General features: G+C 39.3%; 1 protein-coding gene across 1 annotated transcript in view; it reads right to left on the minus strand.

Moving 5' to 3' along the window:
* SACM1L (SAC1 like phosphatidylinositide phosphatase) overlaps positions 1-24376 on the minus strand; it is a 57732-nt gene that overhangs the window by 2380 nt on the left and 30976 nt on the right. Inside the window, exons 7-19 of the mRNA XM_082847693.1 lie at positions 23874-23907; positions 19495-19596; positions 17324-17409; positions 16459-16545; positions 15886-15954; positions 12641-12720; positions 10069-10167; positions 6726-6864; positions 4586-4655; positions 4397-4469; positions 3504-3597; positions 3292-3384; positions 2566-2623 (exon numbers count right to left, since the gene is read on the minus strand). Coding sequence (XP_082703819.1) covers positions 2566-2623; positions 3292-3384; positions 3504-3597; positions 4397-4469; positions 4586-4655; positions 6726-6864; positions 10069-10167; positions 12641-12720; positions 15886-15954; positions 16459-16545; positions 17324-17409; positions 19495-19596; positions 23874-23907 — 1084 coding nt within the window. The remainder of the gene's footprint in view (positions 1-2565; positions 2624-3291; positions 3385-3503; positions 3598-4396; positions 4470-4585; positions 4656-6725; positions 6865-10068; positions 10168-12640; positions 12721-15885; positions 15955-16458; positions 16546-17323; positions 17410-19494; positions 19597-23873; positions 23908-24376) is intronic.

Consider the following 24376-nt stretch of genomic DNA (forward strand, 5'->3'; position numbering starts at 1 on the left):
TATAGAAAATAACTTTACAAATATACATGCTTCAGAAAAGTTATGTATTAAAGTGTATAGGGGCTTCCCTCGTGGTGCAGTGGTTGAGAGTCCGCCTGCCGATGCAGGGGACACAGGTTCGTGCCCCAGTCCGGGAAGATCCCACATGCCGCAGAGCGGCTGGGCCCGTGAGCCATGGCCGCTGAGCCTGCGCGTCCGGAGCCTGTGCTCCGCAACGGGAGAGGCCACAACAGTGAGAGGCCAGCGTACCGCAAAAAAAAAAACAAAAAAAAAATAAAGTGTATAAAACAAAACTCAATAAATACAACATATTTAACACAACTCTCCTGAGATGCACTTTTTTTCAAAGTCTAAAGTACATGAAGGAAGCAGCAGGCCAATGGGAAAAGGTCTATTTTGTTCAACTCCTTGAACAGGTGAACCCAGTGTTGCTTCTCTCCTGCAATAGTACTGGCCTCACCTGCTGACAGGGAAACATGCAGAGGTCAACAGCCAGTTAAGAGGGCACGCCAGAAAGGAAATCAGGGTGTAGACACTTTCCTAATAAGCTGTCAGAGAACATGCTTGCATTTATTTGCTATTCTCTTAAATACCAAAGTAGGGGCTAGAAATCAGACACTGTCATATCTAAACACCACAAAGATCATTACTTTACAACAATTAACTGACATGAGATGTTACTAACCACAGCATCCAGTATCTTCTCACTTGAAAACATTCAAATTTCCACAATTGCTAATTTTGACAGCTCTGGGTTTTAAAACTCTTTTTGGATAAAGAAAAAAGCAGTTCCTCACAAGCCCACTCTGGGACACTCCCCAAAGGAATGGTCCATTTGTTCAGGCTGAGTCTTGGTCTTGATCTCCCTGCCTTTCCAGAGGTTCCACAGGGAAATGTAAGTATATAAAAAGACCAAAATAACAAAACTAATTCAGCAGTGGAGTGGTTCCCAGAAAATGGCATCCAATGGGCAATGTTTTAAAGAGAGAAGTCAAAGGATCTAGGGTGTGAACTGAACCGTGAGCAGCACATGCCAGCTGGTCCTGTCCTCTTCCTTCCTGCCCCAAATGTGACACAGACCCCCTAGTCACGCCGCACAGTGATGCTGCACTCGAGAGTCCTCGGCTTGTTTTTGCACTGTGATGGTTTTTACATTTTTAAAGAACTGTAAAAACAAACTGTGCAAACAGAGACCGTATATAGTTTACAAAATCTAAAATATTTATTATCTGACTCTTCAGAAAACGTCTGCTAACCCCTGCCCTAGAGTAACAAGAAGACAGCTCCTCCCTGTGTCATGACTACCTACACTGCTGAACACTGAGGGGATTACAGAGACGAACAGGTTCTGAGCCTCCCCTCAAGAAGCTGGCAGAATTAGTGTGGGGTGGGGGGGGGTGAGGAGTCCTTAATTCAGCAAAGTTTTACTGAGGGCAAAACTGTATCCCAGACACAGGAGGTAAAACAATGAGTAAGACACCATCTCTGCCTTCAAAAAGTTGCTGATTCAGTGAGAAAGACGAACGAGTATGCAAATCACTACCGCACAAACAGAAATACACTTTGGGTGCATTCAGGACCCCAAAGAGTACAGCGCCTCTGAAGAAGAAATCCCTAGGTGCTTACAAGGTTAAAAGAACAAAGTGCTATAAGAGAGGTACACAAAATGCTGTAGAAATCAGAAAGGGGGAGATGAGGTCTGTGTGGGAGAATAGAGAGACACTTCATGAGAGGAGAGCCTGAGGATGGCAGAAGTCAGCCAGGCAGAGAAATGTCAGCCCAGCGAATTCAGGATAGAGGATGTGACTGGAGGTGCCTAAGGCTGCACCTCGAGGCACATGCAACGTGTTACAGACTCAAACTCCCAGAGCACTGAACACTGCTTAACATGCATTTAAGATGAAAATGTCTCCATTAACTTAGTAACACAGAAAAACATTGAGAGAGAAAAGAAAACCAATAAAGACTTTGTTAGCTCAGGTCCTTAGGCAATTTCGCTATTAAAATTTAAGAAGTAATGTATTCATCTATAATAACATTTATTTGTCCAACATAGGTGGTTGGTTAAATAAATTATACATCCATTAATGGAATACTGTGCAGCCATTAAAAATAAAGAACGCGGGGAAATATTTATATTGCTCAGTGAAAAAACAGATTACAAAAAAATTTGTATCTCACTTTTGAAAAACAGAATACACACTTATAGAGCTTAAAACATCAAAATGTTAAGAGTAATTAGCTTATCTCTGAAAGGCAAGAGGATAAATAACATTATCTTCTTTTTTGCCCAACTGTATTTTCTGTAATTACTATGTATTACTTTGATAGCAAGAAAAAAATATTTTAAAAAGCTTAAGTAGAAAAAAAAAAAGTATCAAGCTACTGAGTATACATTTTTCCTTCTGTCACATCTAAGGACTAATCCTCCCACCTGCCCACTTAACTCATTCAATTCAATAGGGAAACATCAAGTACTGAATAGGCGCAAACTTAAGACGCTGTACAGGAAAGTTCAACATTCTAAGAAATGACTGTAAGAATGTGAAACAAGGGCAGACTTACCAGCCATAAGCAAACAGATAATGCACATGGAAAAGGCGACAACCATGATAATAGGCAACTGGAAAAGAAAACGGAAAGAGAAACCATCACATAAGATGCTAATCAATGGTTGTACAATCAGTTATGCATGCTTTGCTTTAAAGAGAATAAAACCCTTCTGCAATCTAATATACAAAGTATCTTTCTTTCAGCAAAACACCATTATTTAGAGTTTTGATCATAACTGCCCAAATCTTCCAACAGGTTAAAAGATCTGAAAAAACATGGCTTTGCTCCAAACCAGGGAGTGCTAAGCAGAGGGAGGTCGCCCAGATGAGAACCCAGACACCAGGCCCCTCCACTCCAGGACACCCTGCCCACTGGAATGAGACCCCAGAGAGGCTCTTGAAAAGTCTTGTGAACAGAGGAGTCAACTTCAAGGTCACAAGTTTGCCTCTGGCAATCCCTGAACCTCAGGGGAGTAGTCTCCAGAAATGAGAAGCCCTCACACTCCCCATGCGTCTGTGTTCTCACTTAAAAAGGATCTGCCAAAGACAGTCAAGTTTGAAAGAAGACAAACATTCCAAAGTTATTTTACTCCTCTCCCTGATCTGCTCCTTGGGGACACTTAAATATTTATGTTCCATTTAGAACAACATACAATGTTTTATATCAAGGGGAGTTGGCACCATCTCTAACTTCAGACACAATGCTTTTAACAACTTGAAAAACATAAACGTTTCTTACAGCCAGGAATTTCAAATCCCTTGGAACACTTAAAGGACTATGAGATTCTAATTCATCCACTGAATAGTTCCCAAGAAATAAGTCTATGGAATCCTAGAAGAGAAAAAAAGGAAATTAGTAACTCCCAAATTAGATATGATTATATTACAGAAGAACAGTACAAAGATACAGCCACCTAATGACCAAAAATTAGCATCAAATAACAAACTTACTTGTCTAAATCCATCAGAAAAGTTGTTCTTGTAATACCGTATCAGTGAGTTCCAGCCATCCATTATAAGTCCCAACTGAGTTCTCTTCCCAGTTCTGGTTAAATATGAGGTTAAGTTTTGAGTTACAGATTTGCATTAATATGCAATTATGCATTAATGCAATTATGCACTAGTATGCAAAAATATAAAATTCTCACACTGTTTTACAGCCAATAAGTATGTGGTATGGAGATAAGTGAATTATAAAGATTTTTTTTAAAAACATCCCTGAATATATGAAGGAGACACCTCACAAAAGAAACCAATATCGGGTCCAAGAAATGTGTATCCTATTTCTAAAATATTACCAAAGTAGGCACAAAGAGGAAAAATGCTCAGTTCCACTTGCAAAGACAAGAAATAAGAAGAGAAACACACAGCCCAGGTTAAGTGGCATGAAACAGCAAAGAGACTAGAAAGCTTATCTTGCTCCCAGGGAATCCATATAGCAGAAAAAGACCCAACCACATGTGTAACAAATTCAAAACATTCTAACCTCTCACTACCCAGTGTGGTCCTTGAAAACAGCACCAGCACCACCTGGATACAGAATCTCAGGCCCTGCCCCAGACCTGCTGAGTGGGACTGGGGTGAGTCTGGTGCACAGTAAGCTTTGAGAAAAGCTAAGGAGCCATGGTTCTCAACCCCCACTGTGCATCAGAATCACCCAGAGATGCTAAGAAGACACCAGTGCCTCGGCCCCATCTCCCTGCAGTCCTGACTTGACCGGTCTGAAATGAGGCCCAGGCACTGGTGGTTTGCTGTTGCTATTGTCTAAAAGTTGCCCGAGTGACCTACTATGCACCAGAACTGTGAACCACTGGTCTGGAATGTGATTTTAAAGCATGGCTTGCCTGGTAAAGTCAGTCTTCAAGGCACCAGTTCCCGCATACTGTTTGGCACAAGCATTTGCATTGTCAGCCCAGGCTGTGAGAAAAAGTAAAAATCAGCTGATAATGATTAAAATAACAACCAATGCTCTAAATCCAAATTATTTATTTCAAACTTTGAGTAACCTTGCCTCTGTTAAAGAAATTACCTACCGTTCTTGTAAATCTTCTCAAATTCATCTTGTTCTTCAAGCTTTTGTCCCACATGCAAAACTCCTAGTCTCTGGAATAAGAATCATACCTATGTTTATGTATAACAGATTTCAGCACATATGACTTAGGAAGAAAAAGCATAGTCCCCAGATCATCTGTCACCTGGCTGTAGGTGGGAGATGCTTTCCCTGTACATGGGGACCACAGCACTCTCCCGCTCAGGCCAGGCTGCAAAAGCCTCTTTTTGGGCTTCCTTCTGCCCATAGCCCCCACTCTCCCTTGAGCCCCAGCACCGCAGGAACAGTAGCAAGACTGTAAACTCAGAGACAGGGGCAGAAGGGAAAGGACGGGGGAGAGGGAAGGCTGCTGCAGGATTCCAGCCATTACTACCTCCTTTCCTGCCACCCCCAACCTTCCACTGACTTTACCCCTCTACCTCCTCACAATTCACCATCTCCAGACTTCTGACCTCTAAACTTATCCCCTAACCCTGGGACCCTTTGAGAACTGGGATGAATACTACCTACCTACCTCCCCACAAACAGCCCTTTGCATATCATCTCAGAGGACTCCTGGGCATCCTGAAGCTCTCTATGGACTCCCCACTGGAGTTCACTGACCACAGATTAGGAACTCCTGCCTTGGTCTTTGTCTCAGACCCGCTACCCTCTTAGAACCACCATATTCACTGCTCAGCTCAAATGACATCTCACTCTCTCTCCCTCAGAATGGGGCCTGCCCATGCTCAATGACCTGCCCTCACTGGAAGGGGAAAGGCACAATTGGAGTCCCCACATTAGCTGGCACTGAGGCTAGAGAGGTTCCTGCCCAAAGACTCTCTGAAGGTTGGTTAGGTTTTATAATACTGTTTTCAGCATGTAAATTAGTTAAATACAGATTACAAAACCTAGTTAAATAGAGTTCTGTTAATCAGCCTTGGAAACAACCATTCCTAATATTGTTTCTATTGAAAAATATATTCTGAAGTACAATAAATCCAACAGACTGACAAGGACACAGTACCATACAAGCTAGAGAATGCTCAAAGAGGGCAACCACTCCTTTGGTATGTCCTACTTGAGGACTTGGGGAGGTATTTTCCCTCCATAATTCTGCCCTGAGTCCCATAAAATTGTCATAAACAAAGTTGAATGTTTACAAATTATTTAGGCAGGAAACCACTTGGGATGCATTTTGTTTGCTCCCTACATCAAATGCCAATGTGATCTGGAAATCTGGGATATACATATTTTTAATTCCAAATATAAAGAGAAGAAAATATTTATACCTATTCTTTCTCAACAACACAGTCTTACTGGTAAAGCAAAGCTGTGTCAGCAACTTTATACCTGGGAGTTAATATCCCTTGCCAAACAATAAAAGAGGTGCAAACGAAAACAACTTTTGAGGTACTATTCTGTACTATTAAAGAAGAAATAAAACCTTTCTAAATAAAAATATTTAATGCTGGCAAGATTCACTTTTCACTGCTGGCTAGTCTTAGGGGTAACTGGTATAACCCTCTTGGAAAGTATATATTCTCTTTAACCCAGGAGTTAACCCAAAGGAAATAATTCAAGCTAATAATAATATACATAGGTATATTCTCTATATCCTTATTTATAAGCCAAAAATATAGAAACCTAAATGGCTTAATAAATTATAGCACAACAATGCACCTCTTAAAAACTATGGTCATGGGCTTCCCTGGTGGCGCAGTGGTTGAGGGTCCGCCTGCCGATGCAGGGGACACGGGTTCGTGGCCCGGTCCAGGAGGAACCCACGTGCCGCGGAGTGGCTGGGCCCGTGAGCCGTGGCCGCTGGGCCTGCGCGTCCGGAGCCTGTGCTCCGCGGCAGGAGAGGCCACAGCAGTGAGAGGCCCGTGTACCGGAAAAAAAAAAAAAAAAACAAAAAAAACTATGATCACATATAATGCTAGAGCAAAAAGGCAAAATTTAAAACTGTACATACACTGACCATGGTTATGGACAAAGTGTACATCCATGGATGGCAAGACACAAAACCAAAAAGAATTGGGTTAGGACGGGGGCATGTGAATGTTTCTTGTTATTGGTTTTTAAAGATGAAGTTTCTTTTTTGCTATATTGTTTATCTGATAAAAGAAAAAAAGCATTTGTACCTGAAGCTGGGCCTGAAGCGAACGACGAGCTAACAGACTCTGGATCACATTAGTTCTGTCCAGACAATCCATGCAATTGCTGCGGAACACGCCTTCCTGGTTAGTCACCACCTTGCCGTCAGAGTCCACTAGAAAATAACTAAAACATATTTATATAAACACTCTCATACCAAAGTCAGCCAAGCCTACTAAGGACAGACCTCTTATAACACAGGTCCATGTCAGAGACATTGTTAAAACTGAATTAAACCTAAATTAAAAGGTCACATGGGAAATGTACAGTTCAGGTATATTTGATTACCAAAGACCAAAAGGAAGTTTGAACAGAAGAGGCAAGACAGCCCCTATCGCAAAACAACTGTAGCATCAAGGTCACTTCACCCAAGAGATGTGAAAAGGGACAGTTGGGAGTATTGTAAAGATGGCTATGGACATCACCGTGTTTCCCTAAGGCCAGAAGAGGTTTTCCTTTGACATAATTATTGCACCTATGCCCCCTATGTCGGGATTTCTTGAAGCACAGTCCCCTGTGCTATCTGTATCAGAATTCCCTGAGATGTTTGTTAAAAATGAGGATGCTTGGCCCTGAAATAAACTGAGTAAGACTCTCTGAAGCAAGGGCTGGATATTGTGCATTAAAAATATTTTAAAATCCCTTCTTAAAATGGGTAATAGGGCTTCCCTGGTGGTGCAGTGGTTAAGAATGCCAATGTAGGGGACACAGGTTCGTGCCTTGGTCCGGGAAGATCCCACATGCTGCGGAGCAACTAAGCCCGGGAGCCACAACTACTGAGCCTGCGCTCTAGAGCCCGCGAGCCACAACTACTGAAGCCCGCGTGCCTACAGCTCGCGCTCCACAAGAGAAGCCACCGTGATGAGACCATGCACTGCAACGAAGAGTAGCCCCCGCTCGCTGCAACTGGAAAAGCCCATGTACAGCAATGAAGACTCAACGCAGCCAAAAATAAAATAAATAGATAAATGAATTAATTTAAAAAAGAAGGGTAATATATGCAAATAGTACTAAATTTATAAGGTATAATAGGGTATTATTTGAAAAATCCGTTTTCCTTTCTCCCCTGAACCACCCAGATATCTGCACTGAAGCCAACCATGGTTACCAGTTCCTGTGTTTCTGTCATTTTTAACAATCTGTTCAGATTATTCTATGAACTCAAAAATTTGACAATGTTGACACAGTGTGGCAGTAAAGAGCATGGACTTTGGCAGCAAACAACTGGTTTGCTACCCTTAGCTCCTCAGGCAAGTTACTAGCTGTGTAACTTTAAGTAATTAACCTAATCTCTCAGAGCCTAAATTTTTTTCACCCATGAAATGGAGATGACAGCATCACCATTAGGCCGCTCTTAGGTTTAAATGAGATAATGTAAAATGCATATAAAGTGCTTAGCCAGAGTGTATGGGACAGAGAATACAATGAATACTAGATAATATTAATTTTATTGCAATTACTCCCCAAAATCAAAAAGTGAGGGAGAAACACAATAGATTCACCAAGGGCTAAAAATCATGACCTTAAAATTAAGGGCTTAAGGGACTTCCCTGGCAGTCCAGTGGTTAAGACTCCGTGCTTCTAATACAGGGGGCATGGGTTCGATCCCCGGTCAGGGAACTAAGTTCCCACATGCTGTGAGGTGTGGCAGAGAAAAAGAAAAAAGGCTTATAAGAATGTGTTTAGACTAAAACTCTACATGAGGTTCATGCCAAACTGGTGAAGTTCGATTAGAGTATGTATATATAGAGTGCATGTGAGTGTTGGTACCCCATTAGTACTTATAAACTAAATACTACATGTTTTATAAATATTATTTCTTAAACTATACAAGTCTAAGAGATAAGTATTATTATCTCCACTTTACAGATGGAGAAATCAAGATTTGAAGGTAACTAACTTGCTCCTTGGTCACATGGCTAATACGAGGCAAACTGAGATTTCAAACTTATTGTGTAGGACCCCAAAGCCCAGATTCTTTCCACTTCCCCCAAAATCCCTGGAAACAAATGTGCAGAGAGGTCATCTGAAAGTCACAGGTGAAATGTCTACTGTCCCTGTGGAACACAGTGAGAGCAAGGGACAATGATTCTGGTGTCAATGCTCCCTTCTTTCTTACACTCTGTGGGGCAATAATTAACAGATAAACCCAAGGAAGTAACCCCTCTGACAAGGTTTCTCTACCCCAATAATCACATAGGTCAACCCCCCTTCACTAGCTATGCTCAAAACAAAACCTCATAGAAGAGAAAAAAAAAAAAAAAAGCAGATTTAATTAACTATAGCTGATGACAATATGTATAAAAATATTTTTTTTTAAAGCTGAGCAGGGCTTCCCTGGTGGCGCAGTGGTTGAGAGTCCGCCTGCCGATGCAGGGAACACGGGTTCGTACCCCAATCCGGGAAGATCCCACATGCCACGGAGTGGCTGGGCCCGTGAGCCATGGCCGCTGAGCCTGCGCGTCCGGAGCCTGCGCTCCGCAACGGGAGAGGCCAGGGCAGTGAGAGGCCCGCGTACCGCAAAAAAAAAAAAAAAAAGCTGAGCAAGTGTCTACAGAAGTTTTACTATGTTACTGTGTAACTGAAATTACACAGTGCATTAGAACTACGCAGGCAGAACAAAATGAGACTGGTTTCCAGATTCCTACTTCTGGCTTTAAAAATAGGTAAAGACTGACATGTGCATAGAGTACAGCGAATATATGAACCCACACAGTAAGTAACACTGTAAACACATATGAGAAGTACCATGAAGATATTCAGACCCTTTGATCCATTATCCTACCCTCAAGAATTTATTTCAGGAAACAGTTTAACAGAAGTAAAAATATATTTATACCCAGAGTGATTCACTGCAGCACAATCTCTCATGGTAGAGAAAAGGAAACAAACCAGATGCCCGATGCAAAGAAAAGCATTTAACTGAAACTGTACTATGACAAAATGGAACACAGAAAAGCCATTAAATGCTATCATTACAAAGACCTGGTAGGCTAATGACAAAATGTGATAAAATGTTTAGTGAAAATAACTGAACATAAAACAGTAGCAAACTAACTTCAATTATATAAAAATTTGTAAATGCGTAGAAGATAATACATAAAAATATGAAAATACCTGGACTTGGGTCATTTTTAAGAATTTTTAAATATTTAAAAATTACCAAGTCTCATCTTTCAGGGGAAAAAAAAACTACAAATGAGGGTATAGACAAGTGCTATCAACCTAGTGAACTATATCTATAAGCCTGTTAGATAATGCATAATATACATGTTTAACATATGCACCTACCTCATCCCTCAACCTCTGTAGGGAAATAACATATCTTACCTTAATTCATCTTGCATTTCTGCTACTTGATCCAATAAAATACTTAGTCGATCCCATCTCATATTTTTACATTCCTTATGGAAGTCAAAGGCAATATATCTACCAAAAGAAAAGATATTCAGAAAGTGACTAAAGATTATTCATTTTCTTTCTGTTAATAATACCTTCATAAGCTGATCCTCCTCTCTACATACACATCGCCTGGGAACAGTAGAGCCTCCTTCACTCTGGGTTTACCACTATACATATACACATGCATGCAGGCATGCACAGACACACCCACCTTCTCATGCTCATATCTACTGAAGGAAAAAAATACACACACTCTCTCTTCTATCTTCACATGTTTTCCTAGAGGACCTGAGATAGGAGTAAAGAAGCCCAGCGAAATGCTACAGAAGTGAGCTCAGGAACAGCAATCAGGCATGTTAATATAAAGTAGCCTTTTCCAACTGAATATCTACTGAATATTTATTTTCTACCCCCATGTGCAAAGAATAGGGTCTTTTTTTGATTTTCAAATCAATTAAGATGTTCAAAATGGTCAAATGCGATTCAGTCCAAGGAGGACTGGACTGCCTGTTGTGTATTAGGGGCTGTGAGAAGAACAGAAGCAGGATGGTCCCCATTCTGGTTAGTTACTGTTCATCCTACCAAAATATTCATTATCACTATCCATACATCACACATACATGTGGTAGAGAGAATTTTCTTGTCCATCAATCTGTAATGGGCTGTTTTCAGTTATCTAATATTTAAGAGGTATAAATCTCAAAGTTAGAACATATCTAACAGTGAAGGTGCCCTACTATGAGCTGGAAAATGTTGCCCCTGCCCCTTGAGAGGGGGAAACACATCATTAACCAACTCCCGAAAGTCAAGAGAGGAAGAAAGAATGAAGAGAACCTGGGCACCGGGGTACATGAAGATTCTCACACATTCCACTTCTACCCAACTTCCTATTCAGGGATCAAGTCAAGTCATAAAGGAGGAGGACTAGAAGAACATTACACTCTCATCTACAGAGTTAAATTCAGATTAGGTGTCTGCTCTCATGGAGCCTTGGCTCCAATGGCCGAAGGGACATCAATGAAGGGAGGGCTTCCAGCAGGTCAAGAGAGGGGCTCTATCACCTCAATGGTTATCTCAGGGGAGAATGGGGTACTTAGAAATTAGTATAAAAACAGAAGTTAGCCAACTGTGACGCCAGACTTTGGGAAGACTGGGAGTGGGGGGAAGCATTTTCAAAGGCAGCTCCATTAGAAGTGGTGGTGTGATAGTTATTTTTGGAGTGCTCTGACCATAGCTCTAGACTTGCCTGAAAAATTTAAGTGGCTCACTAGCACATAAATGCACTTGGATTCTTAAGCTTGTATCCTTCTAAAATTACATTTGTTAAAATTACATTTGTATCTTCTAAGAATGTCTTACATCATTATATTTTGGTAACAATAGCTTTAGGGTGTTTATTCCTAAGCAGTATGTAACCTCCAAGTGCCCTGGAACACCAAGGGCATAACTTTAGACTCTGACTTATGCCTCAAGTTCTCAAAGTTAGCTGCTGCTACAAGCACTAGAGGCAACTCTGGAGATGAGTATACCTACAGAAACCCTCTGAAGCACAGACAGGGGCTTAACCAGGGGTGTACAAAGGAGGCAGCAGATAGACTTTTTCCAGAATAGACATGTTGGACTCTAAACCCAGTGATGCTGGTTTTTCAGCTCTTAGGTATATTCTGAGTAATTCCTCTGAGGATTTTGAGGCACATCCCGGATAGGAATCACTTCTCTGACTCATCCAAGTGTGTTTGGGCAGGTTCCACTATGAGAAGGCAGAAATGGGCATGGAGTAAGGGTCTGATAAATTTGCTAGAGTTTTTGAGTTGGACAATAGGCTTAAATTCTTCCTCAAAGGTTCATTATATCATTCTATTTTTGTGTATGTTTAAAATTTTCCAGAGGTTAAAAAAATTCTCCCAAATAACCGAGTACCATTTCTTTTAAAGTCTTCCCCCAATGCCTGTGACCACTTCCTACCACAGTATATCCCCACCTCCTACCCCGGTTTCCTAATGCAGAAGCTCCAAATGGGCTGACTCATTACCCTGCACATTTCCACAGGGCAACTGTTTATGTTTTAGGATCCCCCCTCTTTTGACAAGGCCACACAGAATTGTAACTATTGCCTGCTGCCTTACAGGAGGGCAAGCTGCTGCTCCAGACAAGGCCGCCATGCAACAGTAAATTGCTCCAGCTCGTGTGGAGGTCAGGACCAGGCAGACCACACCAAACAAGCATGAGTAACTGAAATTCAAGACCCAATGGGCAGAGCGACACAAAGCCTCAAGGAGAGGATTTTAATCAAGGGCTAAACTTCTACAAAATTCAAATTAAAATTCAACTGTTAAGAAGTTATTCTGCAACATGAATTATTCCAGAGAAAATTTCAAGCTAACAAAATCATGCTTTGAAAACAACAACTGAAATACATCTAGAGAGATCTATGTACTTACGTATATATGCATTGCACATCTACTGTGAAAATACCTACAACAGATTTCTAGTGAGGTACCTGATCATTCCATTTGCCAAGGAAGACACCATTGTTGCAAACGCCTGTTCAAGTGGCTTCTCTGAGCCCTTCTGATTAACCTGTAAAAAATTAAAAACACCACAGCCTGCTTTTTAAAAAAATATTTGTTTGTTTATTTATTTATTTATTTATGGCTGTGTTGGGTCTTCATTGCTGCACGCGGGCTTTCTCTAGCTGCAGCGAGCAGGGGCTACTCTTCATTACAATGCGCGGGCTTCTCATTGAGGTGGCTTCTCTTGTTGTGGAGCACAGGCTCTAGGCACCTGGGCTTCAGTAGCTGTGGCACGTGGGCTCAGTAGTTGTGGCTCACGGGCTCTAGAGAACAGGCTCAGTAGTTGTGGCACACGGGCTTAGTTGCTCCACGGCATATGGGATCTTCCCGGACCAGGGCTCAAACCCATGTCCCCTGCATTGGCGGGCAGATTCTTAACCACTGTGCCACCAGCGAAGTCCCACCATAGCTTTCTTTTAAGTTTAATTAGAAGGACAGAGTGACATCAGCAAAATGGCAGACTAGGAAGCTTTAAGCTCTTATACCCTCACAAAAACATCAGAAAAAAGAGAAGCTGTCTAAGCCAACTTCGTAGGAGCTCTAGAAAAGTCAAAGGTTTATAGCAACCAGACAAATGTCCAATCAAGATAAAGCCATCCTCAAAATAGTAGGACAATTCTGTAGCATTTTTCTTGCCCTTATCTCATCCTTTCCCCAGTGCAATGACGATCTTAGCTTAAGCAGCAGCAACACAGTTCTCAGCCCCCCTCCACAAATCGGAGCAGGCCAGACCTTATTTGCACACTGCTCATATAAGCTACAAGAGGACTATAAACCAAGACGCCTAGGGCAAGATATTTCAGGTGGAGACATAAAATAGACCATCTAAAGCCTGCAGAAGCAGCTGGGGTGACACTCTTTGAGAAATTAGGATACTCAAAAGCAGCCATGTATACGGAGAGTTTTAGACAGCCGTATGCATACCCAAGCAAGATGCACGCTCAGAAAAGTCCTGAAAAGACCTTAAGCCTTCACCTCAGGCTAATCCCTACGTTCAGAGCAAGCCTAACTAAATAAGCGAAGGACTGCTCCAACACAGAAGCAGTCTGCAGAGATTAGGAGATGGGGTTGTTCTCTCTTTTTTGTTTTTTCCTTTGTCTATTTCAGTTCCTTGTATTCAAGGAAATTTCTGTCAAAACATTAGCTGAAAACAAGCTAAAAGAACGGAGACTTCAGTGAGCATACACAACAAGGAACAGTCTTTGCAAAAATAGTTTGGAAAAGTCTCAAAACAAATAGATTACTACAGCATTCAATAATCAAAACAAAAACAAAATAAAACAATAGCAAACCCCTGAGAAAGAAGAATCTAACTTCCAGAGTTACTACATTATAAACATCCAATACCCAGTTTTCAAGAACAACAACAAAATCATAAGGCATACAAAAAAACACAGGAAAACAAGGCTTAGCTTATTCAATGGAAAAGGATAAATTGATAGAAACCATCCCTGCAGAAGCCTTATTTATAAAAAGCTTTCAGGGAATTCCCTGGTGGTCCAATGGTTAGGACTTGGCGCAGCCCGAGTTCCATCCCTCGTTGGGGAACTAAGATCCTGAAGGCCGTATGGCGTGGCTAAATTAAAAAAAAATAATAAATAGGACTTCCCTGGTGACGCAGTGGTTAAGAATCCGCCTGCCAATGCAGGGGACACGGGTTCGAGCCCTGGTCCAGGAAGATCCCACATGCCTTGGAGCAACTAAGCCCATGCGCCACAACTACTGAGCCTGTGCTCTAGAGCCCTCGAGTCACAACTACTGAGCCTGCGTGCCTAGAGCCCACGCTCTACAACAAGAAAAGCCACTACAGTGAGAAGCCCATGCACCACAATGAAGAGCAGCTCCCGCTCGCTGCAACTAAAGAAAGCCGGCACCCAGCAACAAAGTCCAAATGCAGCCAAAAATAAATAAATGTTTTAAAATTTTTAAATAAATAAATAAATAACAAAAAGCTTTCACAATAACTGTCTTAAATACGCTCAGAGCTAAAAGAAAGCATGGACGAAGAACTAAAGGAAATCAGGAGAACTAAAGGAAATCAGGAAAACCATATATGAAAAAAATAAGAATATCAACAAAGAAACAAAGTATTCAAAGGAACCACACAGTAAGTCTGGAGCTGAGAAGTACAAAATGGAAATTAAAAATTCACTAGAGTTCAACAGCACATTTGAGCAGGAAGAAAGAAGAATCAGCAAACTTGTATAGGACAAAAGAAATAATCAAGTTGAAGCAGCAGAAAGAAAAAAGAATCGGAAAATTGAATGGAGCCTGGGGAACTTCTGGGATACCATCTAACAGACAACATATTCATTATGGGAGTCCCAGAAAGACAAGAGAGAGAAAGGGGCAGAGAGATTATTTAAAGAGAAAATGTCAAAAAACCTTCCCAAATTTGATGAACGATATAGATCTTCAAATCCAAGAAGTGCCCAATCCCCAGATATGACGAACCCAAGGAAACACACCAAACACATTATAATCAAACTACTTAATGACAAAGAGAGGATCTTGAAAGCAGCAAGAGAGAAAGGACTCATCACATACAAGGGATTCTGAATAGAATTATATGCCAATTTCTCTTCAGAAACCTTGGAGGCTAGAAGGCAATGGGATGATATATTTAAAGTACTGAAAGAAAAGAACTGTCAACCAATAATTCTATATCTGGCAAAACTGTCCTTCAAAAATGAGACAGAAATTAAGACATTCTTGGATAAACAAAAGTTAAGGGAGTTCATTATCCCCAGACCTGCCCTACCAGAAATGCTACAGAGAGTTCTTCAAGTTAAAATGAAAGGACACTACAAAGTAACTTGGAGCCACATAAACAAAAACATTCTGCTAAGGGAAATAAGAAGCAAAGGAACAAATATTACACAATACAATTTATATGGGATACCCAGAATAGACAAATTTATAGAGACAGAGAGTAGAATGGAGTTACCAGGGGCTGAGGTAAGAGGGATAATAGGAAGTTACTGTTTAATGGATACTGAGTTTCTGTCTGGTATGACGAAAAGTTCTGGAAATGGTCAGTGGTGACGGTTGCACAACACTGTAAAATATTTAATGCCACTGAGTTGCACACTTAAAAATGTTAAAATGATAAATTTTGTTAAAAAAAAAAGGATGCTAAGGTTTTATTCCCCCCAAAATGTAAGAAACATACCAGATTGATTATGACTTGTTTTCCATAAATAATTATTTGTGAATCAAAATGCCTTTGGAAACCATCCATCTAGAGAGGGGGAAAAAAAGAGTTATATACTTTACCAGATTACATTATAAGAATACTTATAAGATGTTAAAAAAGTGTCTCCTTAAATGTCCTATCTCTATATTCAAAAGAATGACATTAAGATGGACTATGTCTTCTAGATATTCTAAATACCATGTAGTGAGTAGTAACTATAAGCCATTCTACTCTGAGCTACAATATTACTATTTTATTTCTGAGCATGTCAAACAGAATACACTAAATATTCTAAACAGTGTAAGACTGAAAATCTTACTGAGATCTCTAAAATCTAAATTTACCGTGTCAGTTTGTTTTTCCACATTTCTAACATGCCACATACACAGCCCTTTGGTTTATAAGCTCGCTAAGTGCCAGAACCAAGGAGAAAGGCCTCAAAGATGTTGAAGTCTGACTTATAAGAAATAAATACATGCTCTATACGCAAACTATAATGCCACTAAGCTTCTATTTATAGCCAATGAAAAAAGCATGGAAGATACACACATGATTTGCTACTTTGTTGATCAGTGGCAGTGGTTTGTACTTGAGATTTGGTCTTTGAGACCAGTAAAGTGGTATTGATCCTCGAGTCTAAAAGAAAAGAAAAGATATGTAAAAAGAAACATACGCACAAACTTGTTTTTCTCACCTTATTGTCAGCGGTATATACAATATCAATGACCGCAAAAGAAAAAATAAAAATGCAATCTACTAACTATGAAAGAAATCCATGCATACTGGCTCCTAAAATTTGTATTTTGGGGCATGCATTTGGAAAGGACTTTTTCTGATTTTATATACATGCACTTGTGTAGTAGACAGTTGTGTTTCTCCTAAATTCTAAAATAAATCAATTTTTATCTACAAGTAAAAATTACCAAGTTACATCTGGTATATAATTTGGCATTATAATAAAACTAGAAATTGCTTTATTCATTCTCAAAAGAATATGTTTATGAACTTAAAAATATTTTTAGCCATTAATACTCCGGAGCAGTAAGTGATCCACAACCCAGATATTATGTCACAATGAATGCAAGGCAGGTAAAGTCAGTCATAAGCCAGCTGCTTGTCCTGTCATCACTGCCCTGAAGAAGTCTAAGGGGTTAAGCAGACCAGTGGCTCCATTTCCATAACCCTTGCACCTCCTACCCTACCCTCTCCTTTAGGGATTTAATTCAAGGGCAGAAAACGTCGGCAACTGAGTGCCAGGTATTAATGGAATATCCTTGTTTGGGGTGAACTCTTTCCATATTGTAGACAATGATATTACTTTAAAAAGGAGAGAAATTTCAACAATATGTCAGGAAATTACAATCCAAGTAGAAGAGACCAACTGGCTGGCTGCCTAACAGACACGTTAACTTGCCTGTACAAATGAAGCTCTGCTCCCATTGTAGTGCACAATTTGTTCTGTTTCTACAAAGTTAGCTGCATGGCCTTCAGAATCAATTCCTGAATTGGAAAAAAATTAACTATATTTATTACATAAGAAAAACATCAGAAACTCACTAATTCACTCTAACTTGAAGAGAATTAAGTCAGTTCAAATTAGTGGAAAAGTACTTATAAAACTAAATTTCAAACAAATGCATAGTCCACCATCAGAAAGCTCACAAAGCTCACTCACTTAAACAGCCTTAAAGGTAGTATTAACGACCTAGTAACAAACAAATAATGTTGGCTGCTGTTTAATATATCAATTGTTTATATACACAATCCCTCTAAAACAGTGTTTCTCAAAACAAGTTCTCAAAAACCTCTGACAGTATACCCATAGATCCCAATTTTGGAAGTTAAAACCATTAAACACAATATTAAATGCAAATGTGGGCCATTACGTTAACAGTATTTTGTTATAACGATGCAAATGGTCCAGCAGATGCGTATAATTTTAATTACCAAAATGAAAGCACAAAAACTCTATATGATCCTACAATTTCTACAACTCCATGAATATACCCAAAAGAACTAATTTGAAAAGCACTGCTCTTAAATATTTAGCCTTGGTTTGGTTAGTTCTTTCAAATGTTTGAAGCATTACCTTACTATCTTGTTTACATAAGAAAAGCTTGCTAAGCAAAGGCAACTTTCAAGCGAGTCCCTGACTCAATTAGGACAAAAAAAAAAAAAAAACCCAACAGATTTTTAATGATCTCAAATATTTCTTAACATTCTTTCTATCTGACGTACTTCTAAAACATATAACATTTTGAGGTGTAACATATAACATCAGTGTTTCTGTTAACATATTAACAGAAGGGAAAAAAATTATAGTCAAATCAGCAATAAAATGCCTTCTCAGTACGTTCTAAAATTACTTGTCAGAAGCATGGGCTATACTTGGTTCTGTCCAGAATTCCCATTAAGGAATAATATTTTATTATTTTAAATAAATAAAATATTTTAGTTATTTTAAAGTAGTTATTTTAAAAAGTGAGATTGAGAATAAGAGTGAGATTGTGTGTGTGTGAGAGCGAGTGAGTGTACGAGACATCTTTATGAAGCGATTTCCAATATATATTAAGTTAAAAAACCCAAGGTGCAAGAAAATGTACACAGTATACAACCACTGTCTGCAAAAGAAGGAGAACATACTTGGAATAGCATAAAAATTATCTGAAGGATAAGTAAACTAACAACAGATCAGCTGGTCGGGAGGTAAGATGCAGCAGATGAAGCCAGAAATGAGAAATATTTTTTAACTGCATATCTTTTTATACCTTTGATGCCTGATCTATGTGACTGCATTACCAATTCAAAACTTTTAATTAAAAAATATGACTCCATCCAAGAAAATCCAGATACAAGGGCATTGCTAACTCTAATCCTGGTTGTGTGATCTTGGCCAGGTCACTAACTAAATGTCTTTCTTCCTCTGCTATATCACCTATACTAAAGGAGATTAACCAAATGACTTTTACAACTTCCTGGTCCAAAACTTCTATGATTTACCTAAGGGTCCATAGGATTCTATTCTGATATACTCTGGCTTAAAAAAAAAAAAACGGAGTTCGGGAAACTCATTTTCATAATGACAGTAACTTCTAATACAGATTTTAAAAGCTTCGTTTAAGCAAATTAGCGTGTTGTTAGCACAAAGCCTAAAGAATAAATGCTCAAATGTAAATCTTCAAAGTTGAAGGCATAAGGTCAAATGTCTAGCTTTATACATGCAAAGAAACCAACAGCAATATAAGAAAATACTTTCTCATATGAGTTTAGGTTATTGAAAACTATAGTGAGTTCAGCTGTGCTCTCAGACATCCAGCAAATAACATGATCAATTCCTCTTAAAGCAGTAAGAAGCAGCCTACAGTGTCTCATTAACATCTGCAATGTAACTACAGTAGCTGGAGTAAAGTACAGAAGACCTACCTAATTATCATAATGAAGCAGGAGATAAATATTTAGCAAGGCTATCAAACGATAATGAAACAAATAAAATACAAAAGGTTACATTCATGTTACCATGAGCCAAACATTAATTAGAGATAGATATAACCCAGTACCAAATCGTGCTGACAAAATTAATCTCACCTCTTACATAATAGCGGACACCAGCTCTGAAACAACTCCTCCTCGAGATGAGAATCCAATCAAAGTATTTTCCATTAATAGAACATGAGTGCATAGTAATAACTTAACTACATTAAGAAAAATATAACATATTGCAAAATCATATGTATTATTTTCAAATGAAATTTGAATCTATCTACCCTAGTAAGAATGACTCTGCCTTTAGAAAATAAAAAGGAGAATATGCAAATTTTTGGTTCCTCATGAATATTCACAACCCTTTAGTACTGATTGTGAAGTTTTGTCAAGTCAGTAACCCTATAATGACATACAGTCAGTGTGTTTAAGTGGTTCATTACAGTGTTTCTATTTAAATAATATGATTTCCTTTCCCAGATAGTCTCAACCACTTTCTGAAAGTAAAGAATTAAATATTAACCACATCACAAAAAAATCTTTGAATGAAAGACTTATACATTTAAAATAGATTAACCTTCCAATAAGAAATGGAAAAAAAGGGGGAAAAAGACTAAGCTACTGGTTTATATTATATGCATAATTATAATTACCAATAACAGTTGCTAAGTATATAAAGATTTACAGATCAAACTGTAAATTAAAGATTATTCAGAAACAGAATGTATCTCTCTCTTCCTCATAGGTTTGGGTTTGCCCTATGGTTATTTCCTATACATAACATTTTGCTTAATGTAATTTGATTCATCCATTATAAAGCATTAAGAGCATAATAAAATAAATATCTATAAACCTACCTCCGACTTGCGAAAAGTATCAAAGCCCTGAATCTAGTATCTGTTCCTTCTTCATCCCATCCAACTGCCTTCTTCCCCAGAAGCCCTGTGGAGACGATCCCCCTGCCTTCTTAGTTTCATTATATGCAACCATGACGTGAAAACACACAGCTTGCTTTTGAGTTTTATAAAAATGGCACAACACTCTTAAAAAACTTCAAGTCCTTGTTTATGCCCCCAGTAAGTACCTAAGAGTCATCCTTGCACTGCATGAAGCAGTAGTTTGGTCCTCTTCATTGTTGTGTGCAATCTATAAGAACCATGTCACAACAGCCCTAATTCTTCTGCTGATGGAACTCGTGGTGCTCAGAGTTTGCTCTAACAGTGGTGCCGTAAACATTTTTGAAAAACCTCCTGTATAAATGTATTGTGTATGTAGAGGGGAAGGCCTGGTAAATCCATAAGGAAATGCCAAATAATTTTCAAAATAGTGGTACCAAATGATACTAGCAATATGAATTTCTTGTGATTCATCCCTCTCTATCACCTGGTATCATCAGACTTAATAATGAGTCATCTTGAGCTCCCAATTCACAAACCTTTAAAACCACAGTACTAGAGAAGACTCCAAAGCCGTATTTACTCATTCATTCATTTGGAGCAGGGCACAAAGATGAATCAGACATGGATCTGCCTCTGAGAGAACTGAGTATAGCATGGAATATGTCTGTTTTATGAATCATTTTCTTCTGATTACAAGATGAATATCCATCCAAAAGCATGTAAGGAACGAAAGAAAAAGAAAAATCATGCAGAATCCCACCACCATGACACAACTTTAAAAATGTCGATGTATTTACTTCTAATCTTTTATCAATTAGTGACTCTCAGGGCCATGCACTCCCACTTGGGGATGCCCATTTCACACTTTCTCTTCAACCTCCAGCTACTACTCACAGCTAATGGCACTGCTTCCAATTTCACTGTGAAAATAAAAGCCATCCACATGCTCCCACCACATCTATCTACCTACTAGCCTCCACGTCCACCATAGCTGCTTCCTTTCTACTAGGGCGGATGAGCTGGATGGTGGATAAGCTGTCTATGTCAGGCCTTCGACCTGTGTACTAGACCCCACCCCCTCACACACTCAAGGACATTGCTCCAGCATGTGGCTGTGCTCCCACCTTCTCCAAAATCCTTCTTCCCAGCATCTGGTAACAGCCCCCATTTGGGGAGAAGTGGGGGAAACAGGAACATAACCTCCCTCTCTAATGGTCTTTTCTTTTTTTTTTGCAGTATGCGGGCCTCTCACTGTTGCGGCCCCTCCCGTTGCGGAGCACAGGCTCCGGACGCGCAGGCTCAGCGGCCATGGCTCACGGGCCCAGCCGCTCCACGGCATGTGGGATCTTCCCAGACCGGGGCACGAACCCGTGTCCCCTGCATCGGTAGGCGGACTCTCAATCTAATGGTCATTTTTAAACAACCAGCAGCATATCAGCTGATGAGACTCTCTGCTTGGAAACCTTATTTTCATTTGCTTCTGGGACACTACTCTCACTTGGTTGGTTCTTCTCTTCCTCACTTGCCTTTGCTGGTTCATTTTTCCAACTTCAAATCTTAGAGTAACTCTATATGACTCGTCCTTTCAGTTCACTTACTTTGGTTCCTCCACTTCAGAAGTCCTTTGTCCTGAGGCCTGTAGTCCGTGGCTCTAGCATTTATTCACTATCTAGAACCCCCTTCAGGCTGTCTTCTTTCTCCACACCTTTTTCTTCTCTATATACATTTCTTCCTTTGATGATCTCATCCCACTTCACGGCTTTAAATGCCATCTATACCCTGAGGACTTTCAAATTTGTGTCTCCAAAAAAAAAAAAAAAAATTTACATCTCCAACATGGACTTCTCTCCTAAACTCCAGTTCCATTAATCTATGTCTTCTTGACAATCTCTACTTGGATATTTACAGAAATCTCAAGCTCAACATGTCCAAATAGAAGTCCAGATACTCTGGCCTGCCTTCCACCTTGGCTCTTCCCCACCACAATGCATGGCTTCCTTCCACTTACTCTGGCCAAAAATCTTAAGACTCATACTCAACCCTCCTTCATTCCCCATGTATAATTTGTCAGAAAATCCTTTTAGCTGCACTTTCAAAACATATCTAGAACCTGACCATTTTTCATCACCATCAGCTACCGCCCTGGTCGCAGGCAACATCACCTCCATCCTGATTACTACAACTGCTCCTAGCTATTCCTTGCATCCTCCCCTGCTCACCTTTGGCATATTCTCTACATCACTGTCTGAGTGATCCTGTCTTACCATGACAATCCTCTACTCAAATCCCAATAGTTTCCCTTAACAGTTAAAGTAAAAGACAAAGCCTCTAAGGCCCTGCATAATGTGGGTCCAGCAGCCTCTCTGAACACAGCTCCTACTCCCTGTCCATTCTCTGCTCCAGTCACACTCCCGCCTTGGGCCCTTTTTTCTTGCCGATCTCTAAGTACAGGAAACATCTGAGGACAGGTCTAGTCAAAAAGCTACACTAAACAAAAGCCAATGTAAAACTTCAGATTTAAAGCTAAATAGATAAACTTTCTAAAATCACCTAGAAAAAGTGTTCTATAATCTCATTTGTTATTATTTGCCCATTCACAATCTCATTTTGGAATTAAAAAAACACATAGACACAATTGGCCCAAACCCTTAAAGCACTACCTAAATAGTACACTTGTTATTATTTTATCCTTAGGAGAACTTAGAGAGCTCCAGGGAAAAACAAAAACAAAAACCAGAATAAACAGGAGCTTTTATCCTGACATTTTCTGATTTTTATTCCCCCACAACTGTGGAAAATGTTTCCTGCATTACTTTTCTGTTTTTAAGTATAACAAGCATAATAATTTAAGGAAATCATACTAACATAATGAACAAATAAATCACAGACTGTGTGTTAGTTAATAAGCTTCTTTGTGGGTATGTGATAGAAAGATCCCCTCAGTTTCTGCAGGGCAGAGTCCTGACTATAGGCACTCATCAGCACATTGTGCTTACCCCTTAACAGCCAGCTCACTTTGCTTCCCTATTTTTATTATGATGTCTATGATAAAGATTAGCTTTAAAAATGAACTTACAATTAGATAACCATTACTCATTTTGTATTTGTACTACACCTCACCCCAAGCATCGTTCTTTGTACACCATGTATTTTCATTTTTCTGTGGCTATTTCAAATGAAAAATATAATTTTTAATTGTAATTCTCCTCTCCAACTTGCTGGTTACCCTAGTTCCTAAGTCTAACTTTTTTAATTGCTAAGGAAAATTTTCAATAGGCTAAAACTATTCTTGTTTATTGATACAAAGTCTAATAAAGCCAAAACACAGTGGACATATTTCTTCTTTTAAAACACCAGCCCCAGAGAGCATTAGTCAGTCTAAAGAGTTTATTCTATTAAAAAAAATGGTCATTTACAACCAGTATTCTAAGATTTTATGTTAATGGTTTGATATTATTATCAAGAGATTTCTACTAATTCTAAAATACTCTCCTCATGTAATATTTGAGACTGTCTTTAAATCTAAATTCTAATAATATTTAAATAAAGGCTGCTAGAAAACTAAAGAGTAATATGTAAGGATACAGCCATATAATACCGGAAGAGCAAACCGATGGACCTGAAATGAAGATGTATGTTATGTTTAGGAATAAATATACTTCAAAAATAATAAACAAAAAGAAGCACTATATAAAATATATTTACAGATGGGGAGGTAATGTACAAATAAAACAAAGTAGTAAGCTTATGGGTAACTTTTAATTTTAAAGACATTTCTCTAGTGTAACATTGTCTTTTTAATTAAAAAAAATTAAGTATGTGCTACAATCATTTGGGCTTGAACATTTCCAGATTTTGGAACACTAATAAAACTACATGAAGTTGCAGAATGTTTATCTCCCTCCTTTTCAGTCTTTGCCGGCAACAAGTTCACTGCTCCAGGGAAAAGATATCTCCACATTAATGGTTTGCAGTTTAAACTACTTTTCCCAAAAAAGCAAAGCAAATGCCAAGAGATAATGCCATTAGGCAAATCTGTTTACCTAGATTCAATACATTCTGCTTCCTAGGTGGCCTCCTTGTTTACA

This window comes from Leucopleurus acutus (assembly GCF_964270905.1).
Source record: "Leucopleurus acutus genome assembly, chromosome: 10".
Lineage (NCBI taxonomy): Eukaryota > Metazoa > Chordata > Mammalia > Artiodactyla > Delphinidae > Leucopleurus > Leucopleurus acutus.